A 25129-nucleotide genomic window follows, 5' to 3' on the forward strand; every position below is an offset into this window, starting at 1 on the left:
ATAGTATGTGTATATTTGATGAAATTTATGAATTTATGAATTTATATAGTAGAAGAACCAACGTATTATCAGTTCTTTCTTGGACGGTGTAAGAAAATTACATGAGATTTATCGCAGATAATATTATGAAAATATTACAGAAAATATTTGTTGTCTTTGTATAATTTTGTTTTACTATAAAACTTTCTATTTTCTTTTAGTCTTTTATATGATAAAATACTTATATAATTTTATATACAAGATATCTCAAAACTAAAGTTTTGTTTCTTTAAAAAGCGAATTTTAATAATATCAAATTAATTATTTTGAAAAGAAATTTTATTAAATTAAATTTAAAAATTTTTAATGCACTATAAAATAAAAAATTTAGAATTGTTTTGCATTTTAATTGAAAATTTTTAATTAAATAATATTTAATATATTCTGTCGAATATTAACTATTTATTTATATCAAATATTTTATTATTAAATATAAGATAATAATTTGAGATATCCCGTATATACGTACATATATACATGCACGCTTCTCAGTATATGTATATATATATATATATATATATATATATATATGTATGTATATACATATGTATATAAAATTCTGTTGAAACAAAAATTACAGGAATTGAATGGTTAAAACTTAAATAGGTACAAATGTATTATTTTTCATTAATATATATACCTGTATATATATACCTGTATATATATATATATATATATATATATATATATATATAGTATATATATATCACTGACAACTTCTGATTAAAAATTAAAAGATTTTACAATTATAGCACAGATGTGTTCATCCATCTTATTTTGATTACAAGGAACTGTGAAATAAAGCTATTTTGTGTGAAATTTTGCAATATGAGATCGTTCATTTATAATTATCATTATATTTTATGTAGAAAAAATTGTAGATTATCGAATCGAAAAGACATCAATCCATTAGATCAAACATATTAGTAATTTTATTTTTATTTTAAGATAATTGTCATGCTCTTAATCTAATTATCATGCCGTATTAAAAGCGGGCTGAGCTTTAAGTAATATCAATGAAAATTGATTGTAAAAAATATTATTATATATAAACGATATTAAAGCGTACATGTATTATAAAAGCGAAAATTTTTGAAGAATAAGAAAATTCCTACAATCATTTCTGCAATCAATCCTGCATTCATTATTAGAAAGTATAACTTAGATATATAATTTATGTATTTTTAAATTGGTATACATTCCTGCAAAAATAATAATTGTGAATTTTCTATATTATTTGTAAGAAAAATGAGTTATGTTCTTTTTGTAACAATCAATCGTTAGTGTAGGCAAGTAAAATTATTAAAAATCTTCCGACGTAAAATATAAATCTGCAAAGAAATTAATGCGACCACATCTCAGATATCGTGACTTTAAACCAGAGAGACCATGACGCGTTTCCGCGACGTAGAATGTAACATAGTAAAGTGCCCACTTCTGCGAGAGGATTGAGCCGTCAGAGATGTTGTCACGGTCGTTCTTGTACTATTATTCGTTGCTCCGATACCGAAGCAGTGATGTGAATTTGTCGGGCACCAACTCGAAATCCAAGAGATTGCCTGCATGTTCCTATCAAGCAATAATTGCTTTAACTTTAAGAGATAGCGGAAAATTGCGATGTCCGATCTTTTATTCTGAGAAAATATTATGTCCATCGCGAATATTGCTTCGAAAATAAGAAATTTGAACATTATGTAAAAAAATATCTTTTGCAGCAAATTTTACAGCTATCTTGATGATAGCTCTTGTGAATTAAACATTTTTATTTGTTACTTAATTTTATAAAAATTATTAATATTTTAGGACTATGATAGGTGTTCTTCCATAAGAATTTTTATCTCATATTTAAGAAAAATGCTCTTTCAAATAGATTCGAAAACAGAAAAATACTCTTTCAAATAGATTCGAATCGAATAGTAAAATTAATTTTAAGATTATAACCATAATTATATGTAATTTATAATTAATGTACTCACCGTACAGTTTTACAAAACGGAGTACTGAACAGACAATAAATGATTGGGTTAGCGGCTGAATTGAGCGGCGTCAAACTTTGTATGAAACTGGCGATTGCGATATTCGTTTGAGTTTGTGGTACATGTCCATAAACTTGAAGAAGATCGAAGACTATGTATGGACTCCAGCAAAGGATAAACACTGAAATATAAAATTGTTCTTCGCTTACATTGTATCATATATACTAATTTATGTTACGTTTATAATACAATGTTATTATGAAATTTGCAGAAATATACAAACATTAGAATAAGAATCCACAGATATTATTATAATATTTAAAAAATAAGAAATATACGTAATTAATATATTAATAAAAGAAATTATAAAAAATTATTAAAAAACTTATATCAAACAATAAAAATATATTTATCTAGCATCATCCAAAAGTAAAAAAGACATACTATTTTTATATAATAAAAATGTTATAAATAAAATACTATTAAATATATACCGTTAATTTCATTTAAGAGAATTGCCGTTTTTATCTTACATTACAAAGAGCGTTACAAAAATTCTGAGAGAATTTTAAATTTGTGTCAATTTAAATAATTCATTTAAATAATGAATAGTTAAGGATATTTATATAGTAAGGATATTTATATAGTAAGGATATTTATCTCTTTGAATCATACTTTAATTTATATCGTAGTTTCCGTTTTAGCATATAATCGTCAATATAAAAAATATAGATGATTATATTTGATTTGATCGCTTTTGATCGAAATGTTTATTAAATCATTAATGACTTTTCTTTAAATATTTTTTCTTTGGAAATGTCTTTGTTTAATTTTTGTAATACATTATTATTATTTAATTTATTAAATACTTAAATCATCAGACTGATGCCATTTCAATATAACATTAAATTGAATAATATAATTCTCATATAACTCATATAATTGCATGGATAATAATATAGGTAAGATAATTCGTAAAAGTAATTATATATTTTATTAAAAATTAATTATATATACTATATACTATAATTAAAAAATATTAATGTATATATATATATATATATATATATATATATAATTAATATATATAATTATATATTTTATTAAAAATTTAATAAAATATATTGAAAATATTTTTATAATTTGTAATAAAATTAATTCATTAAAAATCTTTGTTTTTTAATCGATTAAAATTTAAGAACTATTAGTATTTGGACAGTCTTGTTAAAAAATTGATTTTTAATTTATCAGATAATTTTTTATGTGGAAATTAAAGAAGTTATAAAGTATTATATTTTGACAGATACTGATATAGACTTAATAGATATAATCTTCTTTTATTTTTCAATAAATCCACGACCAAAAAAGAATTAAGTACTATCATTTCACCGATATTGGAAAAGCTACAAGTTGAGAGAAGATATCAGTCTCAAACAGGAAAAAGGCAGAACATCTGACACACGATAAAATAACTTTTCAAACTAAAAAAGCAAAGCAGCTTTAAAACTGTTCTTACGGCTAATTCATTTCTTGTTTGAGAACATTTATCTTCTGACTTTTCTGTTTATCCAATATTATTCTGTATTATTTATCTATAAATAATGACAAATCATCGAATCCATTAATATGTATAATTTTAGAAATATTGTTACATCTACAATCTGATAGAATAATTCAAAGAAATGATTCAGTAAAATAAGGCGACAGTATTTTGTCAATTTAAAGAATGTTTGCAACAATTAAAATATTATAAAAGAATTTTTTAGAAAAGATTACAATTCATTTTCTTATACGACACAAAATGCGAAAAAATTTTTTAGGACTTCTAAGATCTTAAATATATAATATATAATAAATAATAATATATAATAAATACATATACAAATATATATATATATATATATATATATATAAAATAAAAAAATAGATATGATAAACAAATATATAATATATAAATCAACATAATTTTATGTTTCTTAAAGAAAATTAAGCGAAATATTGTGGAAGAGCAAAATATGAGCAAGATATTGTGGAAATAAATTATTTATATAAATGTATAAAACATATAAAAATTTAATATCTCTGTATATAATTTTGATACTTGTAATATTTTGATAATTGTAATATTCTTTTTATGTAAAATTATATTTATAATTTGTTAAAGTTGCATTATATTAGCGATAAAATTTAAAAAGCTTTATTGTTAAATTTATGTATTGTTTCATTTATTCACAAAATCATTTTACACGTATCTGAGACTTTAATAATGTATTTATCTCCAAGCTGCATTAAATAATTTTAAATTTAAACTTTCATTGTATGCTTTTATTATATGCTTTTGCATTATTATTTGAGAATATTGTAATGATTTATCGAAAATTGATTTTCAATTTTGTGAGTAGTGTCTCTCTAATGATGCATGATTACGCAATTTAAATTTAATTAAACGTAAATCGAAGTATCTGATTCGTCATCGCGATGAGTGTGCAATACTTTAATGTCCCATCATAAACGTTTCTAAAGCAATGAATGATCGCATTGTGCGTCTTCTTTATAATTGACGGATGAATATATCTATTGTTATTTCGAGAATGGGAATATTGCTGGCATATAAATAATAGTATATACGACAAGTTTATTGCTACGATCGATATATCGATACTTTTTGTAGTCATCTTAGAAGGAATAGTTGTTAAAAGAAATTTATTATGTGAAAGTTTTAATAAAAAGCTTGTAAATTTGTAAACAAAATAAATAAATTTTCATATATTTTTTAGAAATTAATTTTTTATATTAAACATAAAATTTTGATTAAAAATATTTTTATTTAGTCTATTTTTATAGTCTATTAAATCTATTAAAAAGGCAAAAAGAAGAAAATTTGATATCCATATATTATTATAAAATATTTTATATCAAAATACTTTTAATGCTTATTTAAAAAAGAGAATAAGCAAAATTTGTTAAATACTAAAAAATTTGCAAAAGTTAGAATATTTTTAATAATATACCGTTTTATTTAGTTATTGCTATTTTTTTGTAAAATTGCACTAATGATAATAGTTTCTAAAAAAATTAACATTTAACAATTATTTAACAAAAAATTTAGCAATATCTTCTCACAAACTGTTCAATAATTTCAATAATTAAAAGATAATTTTGATAGTAGAAAATAGTACACAATAATTTTAATAAGAGAAATATTAGTTTAAAATAAAAAGATTTTTTGATTTATGGAAGTATATGGATACTATCTCGAAATATCAAAAGTAAAACGCATCATAAGCGTAATCGCAAAAAAAATATACGCACGATATATTATATACAATTTAAAATCAGAAAACGAGATTATGTTGCTATTGTAACTGCAGCATTTATGCGAAATTTATTTTGTGTGCATTATTTCTTTGTTTTGTTTTCTTCCACTTTAGCGGATTTTACGGATTATCCTTTTCAGAAAACACCAAAAGAAAATACTTTTAGTATTTTTATCGAGTTTTATCGACGGTCGTCGTCAACTAAAAAGGAAGAAATTTTGCTGTTGTCAATTGAAGGGAACAAATTTGATTCGCTTCATGATGATGATATTTTGTACATGTAAAGTCAATTCTAGGATGAAAAGATAAGCATGCCATTCGTGAAAAAACTTCATACTGCAGCTGTTAAAATATATTAACAGCTACAATAAAATAACTCAAATGAGTAATTAAAATAAATGAATAAGAGTTTAAATAAAATTAAAACTAATGAATAAAAAACATCTATTTAATTTTCTCTAAGAATGTCTAAAAATAAAATGTCGAGATTTATGAGGTATACTAGATACATATTACAATTATAAAAGAATATCTCATATATGATTAAAATTCATGTCGATTTATTATAGTTTGTTTTGTTATATAATCAAGTAAAATAATCTTCATGTAAAAGTATCTAAAAGTATCTCTTTTTTTATAGGCACTGTATTTATATTCACAAAACTATACACACACACACACACACACACACATATATATATATATATGTATATATGAGTTAATCAAACTGATTAAATTGAGATCTTATCATTATGTGTAAAATAATTGAGTAGGTCTCATATTTTTATCCGTCATTTATCAATTTAGTGCCGTGTTTTATTCTCAGATACACTGTACATACAATTCTTTTTGTCTTTACATAGTTTTCGTATTCATATAAAAATATTGAATAGAGAATACAACCGTTTATTTCTTGTAGTGCGTCTTTTACGTTGCAAATAAAATGGCTCACTGCTCTCGTATCAAAGATATAGAAAAAGATGATATGAGGTTGTTACTTTTTATTATCACAAAATAGACGCGCTGTCTTCTAGAATATCACTCCGTTTCTGTTATTACCATCCATGACAAAATATTCGTATACATACGTCAAAGCAAGAAAAGACACTCGTGTCTTGAATATATACGTAGTCTGTCAGAATCTAAAAATTTGCTTTACATCTACGAACAACGCATGAATATAACAAGTAATCATAAAATTATGCGTTAAATCTTAAAGTATAACTTTACAAGTCAAATCAAAGAAGTTTATGTAAATATTTGCTTGAAAAGATTTTCTTCAAGACTCTGAATCTCCTTTGAAGTGGATTTTGATGATGTAATAGAATTTGATACTACTTTATTTGTTATAATCATTTCTAACTTTTGGTTTTATAATATTTAAATAAATATAAGTAATCTTTTTATAAATTTATATATAAAAATATGCTAAATAATAAAAAAATATATGCTTTTTAATTTTATAGATGGCATGCCTGTCATTCGAATATTATAATATAAATCATCCACAATAGAATTAAGCTACACTTAAATTTATTGAACATTAAACATATTTCCTATTCTTATGTTTTTACATTTTTAAATTTTTTATCTCTTATTATCAATTCGACAAATATATATGTATATATATATATATATATATATATATATATATTTTTTTTTTTTTCTTACTTCTCTATAAATAAGATAATACAATTTCTTTTACGTTTACAACTAATTTACAAATAATTTAATTAAATAATATTGCAAACACTTCACATTAGCAAAATTTCTGTAAATGATTTGCATCTTACCGAAAACTATTACGAAAGTCATCTTAACGGTTTTGATTTTCGCCCTGGGAATGAGACCTCTCGAAGACGCCCTTCGAGTATCTCTAGTCGGTCCTTGACGTAACGCTGCTCCTTGCGACCATATTGTAACCACGATGACTGTGTAACAGCCTCCTATTATCAGGGTGGGCGCTATAAAGAGGCTGAAACTCACTAGACTCATGTAGATCTTCCATTGGGTCGGGGAACCCAAATCGATCCAGCACTGTGTCGTACCCTATAAAAAGATCTTCTGCGATTAGGCTCACCTTGTGAGTATCACGCACCTTTGATTTTCGATTACTAAAAGGTTCTTTCAAAAAAATGGGAAAATAGGATATCGTAACGTTACCTAATGACATATTTTATTTTCATAGTTTGAAAAAAAACATAATATAAAAAAATTCAAAAATATTTTTGAATCATTTAAAACATTTTTGGCAACAATTTTGCAATGTCTATAGTTTTTAAGCAATTGCTGCATTTAAGAAATGTACCTGTATTCGTTTCTCTTCGTATAGAAATATCATTGGCATACTGAATAACGCTGATAGAGCCCAAGCCGTAATTACCAAAACTCGAGCTCTCCACCCTATGATTAAAAATAATACATCAATCTTCAAATTAATTTATTTTAATACATGCTAATTAATACATGTATATAATGAGAAAAATAACCTAACAAATATTAGAAATATGACACGAAATGTTTAGATTGAGACAAGTTTATTTTTAACATAAATACACATTTTTTTCATAAAAGTATTTATTATTTGATTGATTATTCTATTCTTGCTTATGTTACAATTTTTGTAGCAATCTATATATATATATATTTTTTTTTTTTTTTTTTTTAATAATCCAAGATACATATAAATGTAATATGTTACTTTAGAGTATAGCAAAAGTTCAATTTTTTAAAAATAGAATTAAGATTAACAAATTGTTCTGTGAATCTGTTATGTAATTAGCACTGATCTGTAATATAAGAACCGATAAAAATATCACTCTTATATTAATTCATTGATGGTAGAATATCAAGAAATGTTCGAACATGATTGTAATTTAGAATCGGACATCTTCAATTTCCAGCCACGAGACAAGCCACGAAAATGTCGATAGAAGACAGAAGATAAATTTTATATCAGTGCAAGATACACATCGCAACAATCTGTGAGATACCTTGATGTGATAGACATGACCATTTCTAGTAGAAAAATAAAAGAATTCGGTGACTATCCTTTCTCCATTCTTCATATCACGTCGAAAAAAAAGAAACCGACAAAAAAATATAATTGACATCAGAAGCATGCAATATTAATTTTGGAAAGAACCATTGCGTCACAAGTGCGTCACTAAAATAATAATCTGATTGTCATTAGTTATTCGATAGATATTATTGCTGTTTGCCAAAATAATAATATTTTTGTGGAAAATCTCATAAATGTGTGCCATCGATTTTCACTAATTTTCACTTTAAAACTATCTATCAAATTCTGCGAGTAAAAATATGCAGCATCTATTATATAGGAGTCAAGGTGATTTCTTAGCAGTAAATATGAAAAATAAAATATAAGAAAGGAAAAGAAAAATGCTGATTCTCAACTACCCTATTTCTCGTGACATAAATGCGAAAATAAATGCATTTCATTGCGAAGTGAACGTTACTCTATGAGATTGATAGATATCTGTAACATAATCTTTGATTTACTATGATCAGAAACATATGGTTAAAAACACATATTAAAACTGCGTTACAAACAACTCCATTATTGTATAATTACGATATAAAATAAACAGGAAAATAATGACTAATTAGAAGGGGATTTATTCTTTTTCTCACTGTTAATTATAAAAGATTTACATTTTTATTAACATTATTCTCCCTTCATTATTATTGTTTCAAATTTTCCTTATTTTATATAAATATTGTTCTTATTTTTTACTAATTTTAAAAGAGAGCGAGTCTAAAAGAGAGCGAGTCTCTCAAATAATATTTTTTTCTTTTAAGATTGTTAATTAACTGTATTATGTGTAAGCTTTCAAAATATTTTTCTTTATTTATTAAAGGCAATTAAAAATTTTCCCATATAAAGACGAGAATGGTATTTTCACTTTGAAATATCGGACGCCTCGTGTCGCATATATTTCACGAAGTTGAAACTAAATTAATAATAAGTTTAGCTCAGTAGTGCTGCTTTGTAAGGGGATCTAACATTAAAGGCCGAGATCATATGCGCGCTAATGTACTCACAGCTGCCCGAGAAATTCATCGGGCGAGTGATGGCGTCGTATCTGTCGATTGACAAAGCCACAAGGACATAAGTTGAGCTGTAGGTCACTACGGCCTGCATAAACCTTATCAGCTTGCAAGCTACATTTCCCGCGTACCACGTGACCGTCGTTCTCCAGATTATGTCTGTCAGTACGGATATTAGGCCAACTAGTAGATCTGCAACAAGATACATGATCATAGATTGTGATATATGTATATTGCTCACAAATCGATGTTCATTATCAGTGCTTCGTCATCAATATATGGGGGGATTTCTCTATTCTATAAATTTCTCAAATACCTGAAGTCATCAAATATAAAATATACGGTTATATTAATATAATATATGTAAAATATATAAAATATATAATTAAATATATAAATTGATACAAATGGCAATATGAGTCTAGTGTCGATATTGTTACACCGTTATTTATTATATAAAAAAAACAATTATATAAAAACATTTATTTAATAAATATACATATGAGTGGATTGCGAACGTTTCGACTCTATTTTTGGGTCATCTTCAGCGCAAATATAAACGGAATAAATAATAATAATACATTAATTGTTACATAATAGGAGTTACAATTATGTAACAATTACTGTACAATTACTATTATTATGTACAATTACTATTATTATTTATTCCGTTTATATTTGCGCTGAAGATGACCCAAAAATAGAGTCGAAACGTTCGCAATCTACTCATATGTATATTTATTAAATGAATGTTTTTATATGATTGTTTTTTTTATATAATAAATAACGATGTAACAATATCGACACTAGACTCATATTGCCATTTGTATCAATTTATATATTTAATTTTATATTCGTGAGTCTGACATTTTAAAATATATAAAATAAAATATATAAAATTCTTTTCGTAACAGGATTAATCACAAACACACACACACACACGCATGCAAGTACGCACATCTTGTAACAATAAAAATGAAATACAAAATAAATGAGATAAGAAAAAATTTTTATTAACTTTTTATTTAGAATATTAATTATTATATCTTTTTTCGGATTAATCTATAGATTTTCGTTTGCATATTTATATATATAGACAAATTGAGTTTTCCTTTGCACATAAGTAGAAAAAAAGATATTAAGAAAAAAAGCTTAAGGGACTTAGTTCACACTCAAAGAAGTTCAAATCTTTTAAAATCTTTCTAAAAGCATGTCATACAGAAATAGGAGAATCTTAAAAGAACGTGAGAGAAAACACTGAACGAATAAGTAATGAGCAAAAAGCAGTGCGAGAAAAAAGAGCCCATATATAAGCATAAAATTATATATACCTATTTTATTTATATAAAAAAATATATGTGCCCATATATATATATATATATATATATATATATATAAAATCATATTTAAAGTTATTAATAAAGTTGATATTGATTGAATTAAAATGAGTAATTTCATATATAGAATAAAGGAGCTAAGAAAGTGCCGCATTATTATATATAATGTATGTAATATCAATTTTTACATATACATATACATATACATACATATATATATATATATATATATATATATATATATATGTAAATATTATATTATTTATATTTATGTATTTATAATTATATATAATATTTTTTATATTAATTTATATTACGCAATAAAAGTAAACAAATGGCGCACGCATACGCATGTTTTGTAATGTTCTAAGAAAAAAGATATAATAATTAATATTCTAAATAAAAAGTTAATAAAAATTTTTTCTTATCTCATTTATTTTGTATTTCATTTTTATTGTTACAAGATGTACGTACGTGCATGCGTGTGTGTGTGTGTTTGTGATTAATGTATTTGATTTGTAAAATTTTTGTATGTAATAACTTCGGGATTATTTTAACAAAGGGATATAAATGATATTGCGTTATACGCAAATTCTCGTATGAAATTATATGTAAAATTTTAATAATGCAAACGCATAAATTTTCGGAATCATAAAGGTATCGCGTAATTGTTAATTAGCTTATGAAGCTATTTATAAAATGAAAATCTATTTTGACCACAGAATAAATATTTCTCTAAATGTGCAGTACATTCAGTTTATAGCTTGTTTTGCTTTATATCGCATTATTTTGCATTTACGCAAGATTATAATTAAAAATCGTTGACATACAGCACAAAATGCTGGCGTATAGAGTGTGACAGAACGCGACATAAATACATCGGTAATTTTGACATTTCTATATTGTGACATTTGCGCGCGCGCGTGTATAAAAAATGTTAGAAATTAAAGATTTTAAAACAGTGTTTTTTCATAAAGTTATATTATATTATGTCCATTTTGTAATTAATCCAAAAAAGGAGTTAAGTTAAGAATGATATCTTAAAAAAATCGGTGCAAAGTTTTCATCAATTATTACGAAATATTAAACAAAACTTATATTATTAGGATTTTATTTAGATTTAAGCTATATATGTATACACACACACACATTATTGTCATTTTAATGTAATATCAAATATTTTTATATATTTATAGATTTATATTATATATTTTATATTTTTATAAATTTTAATGTCAACGATAATTCAGTTTTGGTGACGGTCAATGTGTGCATTGCTCTATTTGAGAATATAATTTTTATTATATTACTTTTATTACAGTAACTGATATAAGATTTCAAAAAGACAATGATGTTATGTATAACATGTAATTTACGTGTAATGTGTATAGCCTTACTTTTTTAAATACTATATCACATCCAACATATTTTTTAGTAGATTTTTATGAATTAAAATAATTAAGATTTTCTTTTATAGATGAATTGGAATGGTATTTGTGGGTAAAACTTGAATTATAATGATCGTAATAGTATGTTATTTTATAATCTTGCATAAAAAATAGATTTCTTAATAATAATTTTAAAGAGCTTTATACATGCTTTTGATCATAAAAACAGTTGGGAAAGAGAGAATGCAGCCACAACTTCTCGCAACTGTTAATCTGTAAATAAACCAAGCTGATCCCTTGTTTTTATCACTATATTTTATCGCTATATTTCATCGACGAAATAGAATTCGATTTCACCTTCGTGACTAGATAACATCGCAATATTAATGTCGAAATTGAAGAATAATTGCTTCCAGTATAATGGAAAATTGCGCCAGGAGTAATTAAACTAAAAAGCAATTTGTTACCATTAAAACATAATAGTACATATACAGTGTCTAATAATTTTTTAGTTATATAATTTTAGTATATGTCTAATAATTTTTTACTTTCATAAAGTTCATCTTAAGTGATGAAGTTTATCTTAATGTTTAAAGTTTATCTTAAGTGATAAAGAGTTTATTCTTCTTGAAAAATCTTTCTTCTTACCTATTTTAAAATAAACGATTTTATTGTTATGATTTATTAATGCTAGCTCAATGTATAATTTTAATTTCAAATTTTACAGTATTTTTTAGTACGATTTCCAAAATTTTACAACATATTTTCCATAATATTGGGAATATATACATATATATTTTTTTTCCAACGGATTTTAATACCTTCAATTTTGAGAATTTGCAATAGAGTATTAGAATTGAAGATTCTAGAACATATTCGCAATTCATTTACGAAAATCTTCCTTAGGAATGATCAAATTTGTTCGAGTTAATGGCTATATTTCAAAGTATTCCTATATATTTCCAACCTAGATGTTCTCAGATAATATTGAAATCTTTTAATATCTTTATGCTTCGCAACTTTATGGAATTGGATTTAATTAACTTTTCTCAATTTTATTTTATCGTTGGTTACTCATGTTCAACGTTTCAAACTATCAATCAAAGATAGAAAAATTTTATTGCTTAATAAAAATTCAATTTTATTGCTCAATAAAATTAATAATGTATAGAACTCAATCAGTTTGCTGATCTTATAATGATTTAATTACTTTTAATAAATATAAAAATATATTTTTAATTTTTTTCTCAATTTTAAAATCTTGAGTTTTCTACAAACAATTTTTAACTATCATCTGGAGAAACATTTTTCTCTTTATAATGCATTTAAAAATGCATATTTTCTATAGTATATTATATATTATTTACATATTATTTCATATATATTTTATACTGTGTCATAAAAATATTTTTTTTTCCATTTCATAGATATATTAGCTTTGTGATAAATGTTTTCTTAATGCTGCAAGTTATTATGCAAATAATATACGAGAAAGAGTAAGCAGAATTAACGATTACCAAATTATTTGTTATTAAAATAGTAGAGATTTTAAATTATTTTGGATTAAAATTTTTCCATAATAGAAGTATAGTGTATATACAATATTATATTTATAAATATTATATGCATAATAATATATGATATTCTAATTGTTAAAATATATTTAATTAGTCACAATTATAATATTATTGCAAAAAAAGGTATCTTTCTATTAATGTGCTTGTTTTGCTTGTGAGCAGAAACATATATATCAATATATATGTATATGTAGATGGTTGCAACATAATATGACAAACTTTTACATCATATACGCGCGATCATTCGTGTTTCCAATATCCCGCAACGTAAAGATACGTTAGAAAAAGAAAAAGAAATGTTTATCTATAGAATATGTCTACAGAAAAGGATGTACTATCGTTTCCTCAGAGTTTGAATTAAAACAAACATTAAAACAAACATTATTAAAAGCGAGAGATTTATGAGAAAAATTTTACATTCTATGTATATAATTTATATAATAATTTATATATTTATGTATTTAGAATATTTTTTGCCTCCCTTTGTTGTTTAGATGATCATTGACACTACGGAAGTAAAAAAATCTTGTTTCTTTTATTATTTCAAACTTTATTATAATTTTAACAGAATTAATAATACAAAATTTTTTGAAACTGTGTTACTTATCGCTTATATTATATGTAGTTCAATTTATTGTCTAATTTGAAAAATCGATTTTTTGATAAAAAATATTAAAATATTATCATTTTTTGAAATGTTAAAAATAAGCACTTACCCGCAAATGCTAATTGTTTGATGAAAAAATCCATTCGAGATTTTCTGCGTTTTCCCAGCAGAAGTCCGGCGAGAACAGCAATATTGCCGGCGACTATTACCGCAAATAACAGCCATAGTACTGCGAATTGTTCCGTCTATAAGGAAGAAAACGTTTGTTTCATTCTTATGAAAATATCATCTCAAAATTTTAATATGCAATAATTGAAAGCATTTTAATTTTTAAAAAGTTTTAGATTTCTTGATACATTTAAAAAAAAGTTCTAAATGGATTATAAAATGAGATTAAATTAAAAAATACAAATTTCAACTTTAAATTTCCGTCATATGAAAATAATAATAATAATTTTTTTATTTTTTTAAATGAGATATATATTTAACAGCTACAATTCTTATATATATATATATATATATATATATATATATATATATATATATACCATGTATTTAAAAGCCATAATTCTTATTTAATGGCTAGAAATCTTTTTAAAATGTATATGTAAGAAACTTTAGAATATTTTAAAAACTCTACATCAATTTTCTATAGATTAAAATTTTTAAAATAGCATGTTTTGAATAAAATCACAGTTAGTTTTTTGCACATTGAAGACCATTTTCAAAATATATTTATTTTTCAAATTATAATTAAACATTTATTTTAAGAGAAAAAATACATATATTATTTAAAAGATTCTAATGTGTCATAAATATACTCATCATAAAAATTGCAGATTATAATGTACTCAGAATGTAAGATTACTCCGCAGTTACATAAATCTTTAATAATATATAGATGAATGAATAATATAGATTTACCTGAGACACAGATACATTATTTTTGTATTGTATGTCGTAATCTCAATAACAATCTAATGAAATGTTAGATAGCCATTTACTAATCACTTGCATTATCCAAATAATCGGTTTTGATGGTTAGTTTGATGCATGTGGTCTTGCATCGTATACATTGCGAACTGTTTAACGAGGGTGACGTTTGAGTGTTAATTTCAACATCATTTGCATTTCCACTATGCATAGAAGGGCAACCTAATTTACTTCAGAATACGCGGCCGATATGATATGTAGCATAATTCGATGGTAACGAATTAGGTAGATAATTAGGATATTTTTAATTAGGAGAATCCTATAACTCTTTGATGCATTCAGACATTTATATGTATATTCTATTCTATAGATAACAACAATATTTTAGCAGAGTTGGGAACATTACTTCAAAAAAGTAACGTGTTACCGTTAGCATTACTTTTCGTGAAAAATAACTCGTTACCGTTACTGTTAAAAAGTAACGATTCGTTACTTTTTCGTTACTTTCTATAATACAAAAATTAAATTAATTTATTTTAAAATATAATTATTGTTTTAGAGTATTTATTATAGTTGATTTTAAAATATAATTATTACTTTTATATATTCGATAATTATAAATTATTCCATCATTGATATCATCAATTTCTTCATATTCAATTTTTCATTTATTGTAATTTAGAAATTTTAGATTTATGAATACAGAGAAAAACATTATGTATATAATTTTCCAAAATATTTGCAAATTGTGTGTGTGTTTTGTAATAAGAATAAATTTTCCAATTACTAAGAGGATACTATTCAGGATTACAAAATTAAAGTAACGATAAAAGTAACGATTAAATTCGTTACCGTTACTGTAAAAATGTAACCAAAAAAAAAATGTAACGTTATCGTTACAGACAGAAAAAAGTAACGATCGTTACCGAAAAAAAGTAACGGTAACGGTAACGACAAGTTACAAATAACGCGTTACTTCCCAACTCTGTATTTTAGTTATAGCAAACCTTAAATATTATAGATAATAAAATATCTTTTAACCTCAGATATTGGTTAAAAATTTTAAGCTTATTATTAATCTAATCTTTTATGCTTATTTATGCTTTTATGCTTTTATGCTTTTATTACTAATTGAAAAAATAGCAAAGGACGAATAAAATATGGCAAGTAATTTATAAATTATTCTCATATTATTTTCAGACGTATGGTTTGTTTTTTTTCATTTTCATGAAAATAATTTATTCTAAATTATCATCTAATATAACGCATATATGTGTACAAAATATTTTAGTTTTTATTTTAAAATATTTTTCAAATATCTATAATAAAATATTTTTTTGTAATTGATATATATATATATATATATATATATATATATATTAGTATTCTATAAAATATTTTATAATAATACAATTATTTATTTATTTATATCCTTTATATATTATATTTATTTATTTATATGTATCTTTGTGTATAAGAAATAGATTTTTTTATTAAATTTATTAAACATTTGTATTTAAAAAAATACTTTTTGATTATTACAATTTACAATATTAAATATCTGTTAATGAAGGCAAAAAAATTGATCGCGTCTAATAATTAATTGTGTAATTAATAAATTTAGACACTTTGTTTTATATACATTAGATTTATAAAAATATTAATTGATTGTATTTGCACTTAATTTGCGGAATCTGAGGATAGCAGTATAATTTTGGTAATAATTATATATGTATATAGTAATTTTCTCAGTATTTATTATTGTAACATTTGTGAATTAGAATTCAATTTTTCTTTATTAAAAAAAATTATCGTCATGTAATCTTTTATTTAACATTATATAAATAAATATTACACTGAAAAAAAATTCTAACTTTGATTAAATATACTTACTACGTACATGATATAAAAATTGGAAGCGCTATAATGAATCACCTTACATTATTCACATTATTCGCATAAAAATTTTACACATAAATTATGTATATAAAATTCTATATAATATAATTTTCTTTCATACTATAATTTTTCGTCTCACAAATTATATTATATTATATTATAAATTATATTATATTATAAATTTATATAACACAACCCCCCATGGGTACACCTTGACGCGGTGGGGTGGCTCAGTACCTGGACGGTGCCTTAAGGATATTAAGATTTCTTAGTATTCTAAAGGTCTACTGTGAAGGGGAAGCTAAGTACCCATTTTTGCATAGCTTTGCCACGAGTCTTAATGGCTCATATATGGCACTCGGGTTCTTTTGTGCCGTTGGGGCCGTCATCGTGCGCGGATGGTATCGGCGTTTCCGTGTTTTCGCGTTATCGCGTTGTCGCGTTAAATTGGATTGATATTCTGATTCCATCAATCGATAGTTTTCTTTCGTTTCGGACTTAACTTTTGCTCGGAGATAATATTGACTTCTCAACCTGTTGACTCGATTGTGATTCTTCGTGTGAAACGGATATCTCGATCCGTAATTCATACCGAAATTCGGGAGTGCCTTCAAAGTATCGCGCGTACAAGTGCGGAGATAGCGATAAAAATATCGCACGTAATAAGTGCGGGAGTGCCAATAAGTATCGCGCGTCTAACTGGATGCGGATCTGAGAGGAGGAGGAGGCCTAGGAGAGGCATCGAGCGCCGACGGAGCAATTCTATGGTAAATAATTCATTATTTGTATATTAATTATTTATTAATTGCGCACACGCGATTTAAATTAAGCGATTAATCGTATAATTTAATTTTTTTACATAAATTATAAACAAGAAAAAATTGAAGAAAAAGATTTTCATATATAAAAGTTACAATCTTGTAAAAGTTTCTACTTTTAAAACATTATAATATAATTATAATATAATTATAACTTTTACATAGAGTTATTAGAGAATTATTAATTATATAGTTATATAGTTTCTTAGAGAATTATTAATTATATAGTTTCTTTTTAATTTGCAAATTTTTTTTATCTGCTTATTACTTTTTTTATATACATCGAATATAAAATTCAATGCGTACAATAATATTTTTTAAAAATATTAATTATTTTGCTGCTATAATTTAGGTCTTTTCTTTGTTTACTACAGACCTAGATAGTCTGAGAGAAGGAGGAGACTTAGGAGGAGAGGCATCTTGCATCGGCGAAACAGCCTAAGGTGAGTGCCAAAAACGATAGTTATTTTAGTATTTTTAAATTTTTATTTTTTTTGGAAAAAGAAAAAATGTTTAATATATTTTATTAAATGTAATAAAAAAATGAGATTTAAAAGTATTATTCGAATCATTTATTATTGTTGGATACAACTATAAAAAAATAGTTTATATTAGAATTATAAGTAAAGAATTGTGAGTAAAATTTGCATGTGTTACTATATATACATATATACATATATACATATATATATATATATATATATATATATATACACTTTAATTGAAGTGATAAATTAGAAATAAGTTGAGAAGTTTATCTGTTTCAATATAATTTGTTTCTTACAATTAGTTCTGAAAAGTTTTATAAGTAAACTTTACACATGAGAAAAGATGAAAATTCCGAAATTCCAATGTCCAATCTGTCACAATCCGCCTGTCTAGCGGATTACATGCCTTCTGGCTTGACAGAAATCACCGGCATTGGTATTTTTTTCCAAATGGGTGAATGACTTCGTATCCACCCATAGGGCGAAAAGAATATCGCCGAATCAACGAAAATCTTGAGATTGACCATAGTATTACGTGTTCCATTTGTCTGCCTCTCTTTTTTCTCCGCACTCAGCACTAAATTTATGTTTCTATTCCGCAAACTGCGAATTCCGATGGGACTTATATGATAAACGATTTAGGTCACTTTAGATTTTGTTAAGATTCCTACATCGTACTTGATCAGAATATCGGAATATTTTATTTACGGAATATTTTATTAAATGGATTATCCATTTGACCATAAAAAAAGAATTGTTCGCTTTTCATTTAAAATTCTGTTCAATTAATAATTTCCAAGATAATTGACTGTTCCGGGATTTTTTATTGTATCCTGTATATTGTTGTTTAACATGATAAAGATATAATTTATAATATATTTGTATATGACTATAGAATGTGGATTACATGGTAACATATATTATCAAACATGTAATGTTTAATTCCATGGAAAATATAGGAAAATATTTATAAATTATTATCAATTATTATTAATATATATTCAATGCTTATATATTTATTCGTAATTATATTTATTCGAAATTTCAATGCTTATATATTTATTCGTAATTAATAATCAAAATATAAATTAGATATATGCAGAATGCTATTCAATATTTTATCAATTGTAGATTTCCTTTTATGGTATCTTACATAAGCAGTCCAAAATAAAAAGTAATTAATTTTAGCAAATATATATATATATATATATATATATATACATATATAATATTTGATATGCATGATTTTATATATATATATCTATATATATATCTATATATATATATATATATATATATATATATATATATATGATATATATGATTATGCATATCAATCCATGCTTCACAAACATTTCTAATTTTAAATTGCTTATTAAAAGCGTTGTAGAGTCTATGGTTGTTTTGTATCGCACAGTAAAAGCTATTGTTTGTGCAAACTATGCTACCTTAATATTGCGGCATCGATTCGATTCATAGTATCAACCGAGAGAAAATTGCACAATGTCTAGAATAGTATGTACGCTGCAACTCGCGATTCTCTATTTGTATCCAGTCGCTTTCTGATTTCAAAATGCAATTATTCATGTCACTTGCAAGCTCAAGCATCGATTGTCTGATAACATTTTGTCGCGCACGAGATTTGTATGTAAAGTTTCGGATTGTGGTTACGATCTATGGATTATATTTTTATGCTGTTTTCTTTATAATATTATATATTATATATAATGTACTAAGAAAGAGAGAAAAAGAGAGAGAGAATAGCTAATTATAAGGTGCAAAGTTGAAATGAAATAAAAAGAGAACTATCCTATTTAAAAAAAATATAATACAATTAAATTTATAAAGTTTTTCTTTATAAATGTATGTGATTAAATTAATTTTAAGAACAGCATTAAATATTGACTGTTTTAAATAATTTCAATCACAAAATTTTGATTATTTTTTTCTGTATTTATATAATATTAAGAATTATATAATACATGTTTGCATGCCCGACAAAAGATTCTACCGCTGACTGTTCATTACTACATGACATTTACGATTAACATATAAATAAAATCGCATAATACATGAGATGTCGTTTATTAAAAGCATCGAAATCGCCTGTTTCGACTAAGAAGTGCTAAAGTTTATCGATCAATAGCAACTGATTGCCTGAGGCAGAGTCATAAATATATTATCAAGAGTTTCATAATTTCATTAATTAGCTGTTAAAATTAATGGAAAGAAGCTTCGATATCTATTACGTAAAATTATAAACGCTAATGAGTGAAAAAAATCTGTATTTTTCTAATTTGAAAGAACAGATTTGGCTCAAATAATTTCTATCTTTCTATTGTTAAAATAAATACTTTATAATATTGTATATATGTATAATAGCGTAAATATATTATAATATACAATATTTGACGATATCCTTATATTTTTTCATTACAAAAAATAAGTCTTAAATAAAAATTTTATATAAAAGTCTATTAATAACTAAATAATTAAAAAACATATGATTTTATTAATTTACATTATTTCTTCAAATCAATGATCAAGTATAAATTTTAAAGTATATATTATTTAATAATACAATAAATCATTTAATAATAAAAATATGAAATCTTGTATACAAGTAACAATATTTATATATACAAGAAAAATATAACAATATAACATAAAATATTATGTAACATTATTTTGATAATTTTAATATTAAATTTAAGATATGTATTGTATTAACATTTTTATATCTGATTTTAGATTCAAAATGATGTTAATCGAGGTCTTCTATCATTTCTAGGAGATCTCACCTAATGGAAGACATGCCAAAAGGCATTTTGGATCGAGTAGTGCATCTCACGCTAACCATGAGATATTCCCTGACATACAAATCAAATGGCATAATAGCTCCGATGACACATTATTTAAGTGTATTCGTACGATTTAGTATCGATGGACGAAACGGGGATAACAAGACAAGCTCTTACCCGTGCGGTTTTCATCGTCAACCCGCAAGGTGAGTATTTTATAAAGCACTTAGCCGTATTACACAGCGTAATTTCGCTGATCATAAAAAATTCCCTTGATTTACGATCTCGTTTCGCAGTTACGTACGCGAATACGGGGTGTACGCTTTTCTGTATGGTATCGGTGAAAGAAAGCCGACACGATGGCGAGCGCAAAACGTTAACCCATTTAATCCACCGCGGATTGAAGTCACTTCCCATAAAAATCGGTTGCACGTAATTGAACGTTTGGCGTAACTCGTCGACGACAACCGTATGAAACGTATTGAGTAGCAAACTGTTGTTAAGCGGATTCATGGTGACTTACGAAGCGGTGGATGAAATTGATAAGTAAAAATAAGATTGATATTTATGATTAATATAAAAATAATAGATATGTCATTTTATATCGTTTTTGTACTGTGTGCTGATTTTATAGGAAATGAAACTCATTGAAGTCGCATAGCCAGATTTAAAGATTTGTCGTATTACAATTTATTAAATTGTAGAATTCAGTCACATATAGTTTTGAATATAAAAACTCAAATGCAAATATTATTGGCATAAGGCTTGCTTCAGATAATCTACAATTCGTAATTAAAGTTGGAACACATTTTTATTCATAATTTCATATATTATATTGAATAAATAAAATACATATCTTATATATATAATATATATCAAATATAATAATATAATATTATAAAAAATATATTAGAATACATATATACATTAGTATATGATATTATAAATAAATTTCTGTTTTAAATTTTTTATCGTAAATTATAGATCAAATGAGCTTCAGTGTTAAATAAGTTTAAGCAAAAATCATTAAATTTAAAAAGCATTAAATTTATCATTTATAAGCGTATCATAAGAGTGTATTTTGTTGTTTCAAATTTTATATGAATGATATTAAATGGCTTTGATAATGAATGGAAAATGTTTTTAAAGTATACATACATAACGGGTTTTTATAAATCAAGATAACAAGAAAATCAAGAAGGTGTTTCTTTTGCATTTCTCGGTATATGCAGTTTACGTACGATTATTTCTCGCGACAGTTATTCATTCATAATTCAGCCTCGTAATTCTAGAGAAATGCCGTAATCGAAACGAATGGAGCATTCGCCCAAAAAAAAATTTCCATGTTTGTCTTTCCGAGAAAGTATAAAATATGAATAAAAAAGTACAAATTGAATAAAAAAGTTCAGAGGAAAGTTGAATACAAATTAATCATATAAATTTTTGAACTTGTTTGAATTCGCTAGTAAAGTAGTTACATAAGTTAAATTTAGGATAAATTTTTAATTCTTAATTATAAGATTGGGCCAAATTGTAAACTTAGAACTTTTCGCATTCACGAAGTTGTTTTAAAGGATGAAATAGTTTTTGAGAAAGTAAAATAATAAATTTAAAGATATTTTTTCTAATATATATGTGCACACAAACATATTTATATATATTTGAATTTATTAAATTATCTGCACCTTTCTTAAAAACAGAATTAAATTATTATCCGAACTGTCTTATTCAACGTATGTATTATTGTTTTATTATTAGAGACTTTTATAAATAATTTATTTTTTACGAAAAATCTTTTTTAAAATATTTCCGACTTAGAAGACGAATACGACTTAATGTTTATCGCAATAGTTGATTGCGCTATTTGCACCGAGTGCGGAAGAAAAATATCAGTAACAAGCCGTAGAAGCGTCGTATAATCGTAATGAGCCACGGTAAATGGTCGAGTTACGGGACTATCGGCGATATACCGTTCTCAAAGAAAAATCTTTGACCACAGCTGACGTGAAAGAGTAACGAACCGCTCGTAATTTGTAATTCCTAACGACCGAAGGAAGAGCACGAGCTTAACGATGTCGTTCTTTCGTGGTAATAACGAGAGTGCACTTTTGGATACGCGCCAAGCTTCCTGCATAAGTAAACAACTATTGATGCTAAAGATTAGTGATTTTATGATCTTCAGAATAATATATTTTAGTGATTCTTCAGAATAATATATTTTAATAAAATATAGCACGATACGCAAATCTTAATAATTCAAATAACGCTAGCGAAATATTAATGTGTTAAAGAGAATGAAATTTCTCTATAAGAAGTGAAATTTAATAATTCAGTACAAGAATGATTTAATTTACTTTCTTAAGCATTGAAGAAAATTAATCTTAAAGTTGAATTAAGATTGATTTTCTCAAGAATTTGAAATATAGAAATATAGAAATTCCATCTGCTGTTCCTGCCTTAAAGTTGATAGTGTTTAAAAAGAAAATTATAAAAGGGAAAATAATAACAAGGAGCTGATTTTTCAGTTGCAGTTTCGCACAGTTCACTACTATTTTTGTGAATCAATATTGCACAGGTGTTTGCGCTGTGAATTATCGTTGCGGTTTCATGTATTTACAGCCAACGAATTATTTATATTTTTTAACAGCACATAAATACACTGCAGTACTATGTGCAAATGTATACAAAGACTGAATTTTTTTATGGAATGCTTACATATTCTTTTTCCGTGCAAATACACGTAAACATGAAAGCTTTGCCGCAAAATATATTTTAACTGTAAATAACGATAAATTATTCTTTTTTATTAAAGCGACTATCAATTCTTATTAAAAGATCATTAATTTTGTCTCTATATAATTATCTTTTTCTGGAAAATAAATTATTATAATAAATTTATCAATAATAGATTCGTAGATAACAAAGACGTGATATCTAAATGATGTTGTCCAAATATCTATTCAAAATATAATGCATTAAATTGAATGCATTATAATCCATTTTTATATATCAATTAATATATATCAAATAATTATATTCATACATGTTTAATTATGAATTTAATTTTTCTTAAAAAATTGATAAATCAAAGAAATTTTATATTAATTTTATTTGTATATGTATAATCCAAATTTCTACTATATATGTTACCTCGAAAAATTACCAACTTATTTTATTTGTGTTCACGTAAAATGCATAAACATCAAGATCTTAACAAATAAGAATATTTAATATCACATTTGAAAATGCAAATCTCTTTTAGTAGTGCAATACATAATAGCAGTTAAAGCGAAATACGCATGTATACTTCTTTCGTGACAAGAATATCTTTCACTTTTGATATACTTCGTTTCATTTTCTACCTTTTCCGTTTCATGTTTTAACTGTATAAACTGAAGAAAGTTTTAGCTGAAAAACTCTCTTTATTTTCTTATATAAGAAAATACATTTATCAAATTCTCAGTCTAATATCAAAATTGTGTCGCTTTGATATTTACATATAAATTTGGATAATCTATCTTTTATTTGTATTTAACTTTTCTAAGTAATATCTATATACACATATTACTTAGAAAAATTATATAAGATTTATATATTTATATATTTTTCTAATTTACACAGATTGTGTAAATAATTAGAAAATTATAATCTTTTAATATAAAGTTTGAATTATTATAAAGCCAAATTTATCGTCTATAATACTTACAATATTTATAAATTATTATTTATAATTAATTCTACTCTTAATTATTATTCCCATATCAATGCACACTGTGTAATAAACTTGTATTATTGTAAAAATAAGAAAATGTAATTTAAATCTTGAATTTTTAAGAAATATAGAAGAGGTATGTTGTTAATTTGTAAAATTAAATTTT

General features: G+C 24.6%; 1 protein-coding gene across 1 annotated transcript in view; it reads right to left on the reverse strand.

Moving 5' to 3' along the window:
- Positions 1–1278: 1278 nt before the first annotated feature.
- LOC105254109 (cardioacceleratory peptide receptor) overlaps positions 1279–25129 on the reverse strand; it is a 69854-nt gene continuing 46003 nt past the window's right edge. Inside the window, exons 4-9 of the mRNA XM_025411594.1 lie at positions 14422–14557; positions 9398–9595; positions 7641–7735; positions 7126–7381; positions 2016–2196; positions 1279–1608 (exon numbers count right to left, since the gene is read on the reverse strand). Coding sequence (XP_025267379.1) covers positions 1413–1608; positions 2016–2196; positions 7126–7381; positions 7641–7735; positions 9398–9595; positions 14422–14557 — 1062 coding nt within the window. The 3' untranslated portion in view covers positions 1279–1412. The remainder of the gene's footprint in view (positions 1609–2015; positions 2197–7125; positions 7382–7640; positions 7736–9397; positions 9596–14421; positions 14558–25129) is intronic.

Source organism: Camponotus floridanus, unplaced genomic scaffold, assembly GCF_003227725.1.
Source record: "Camponotus floridanus strain SB8 unplaced genomic scaffold, Cflo_v7.5 scaffold40, whole genome shotgun sequence".
Classification (NCBI taxonomy): domain Eukaryota; kingdom Metazoa; phylum Arthropoda; class Insecta; order Hymenoptera; family Formicidae; genus Camponotus; species Camponotus floridanus.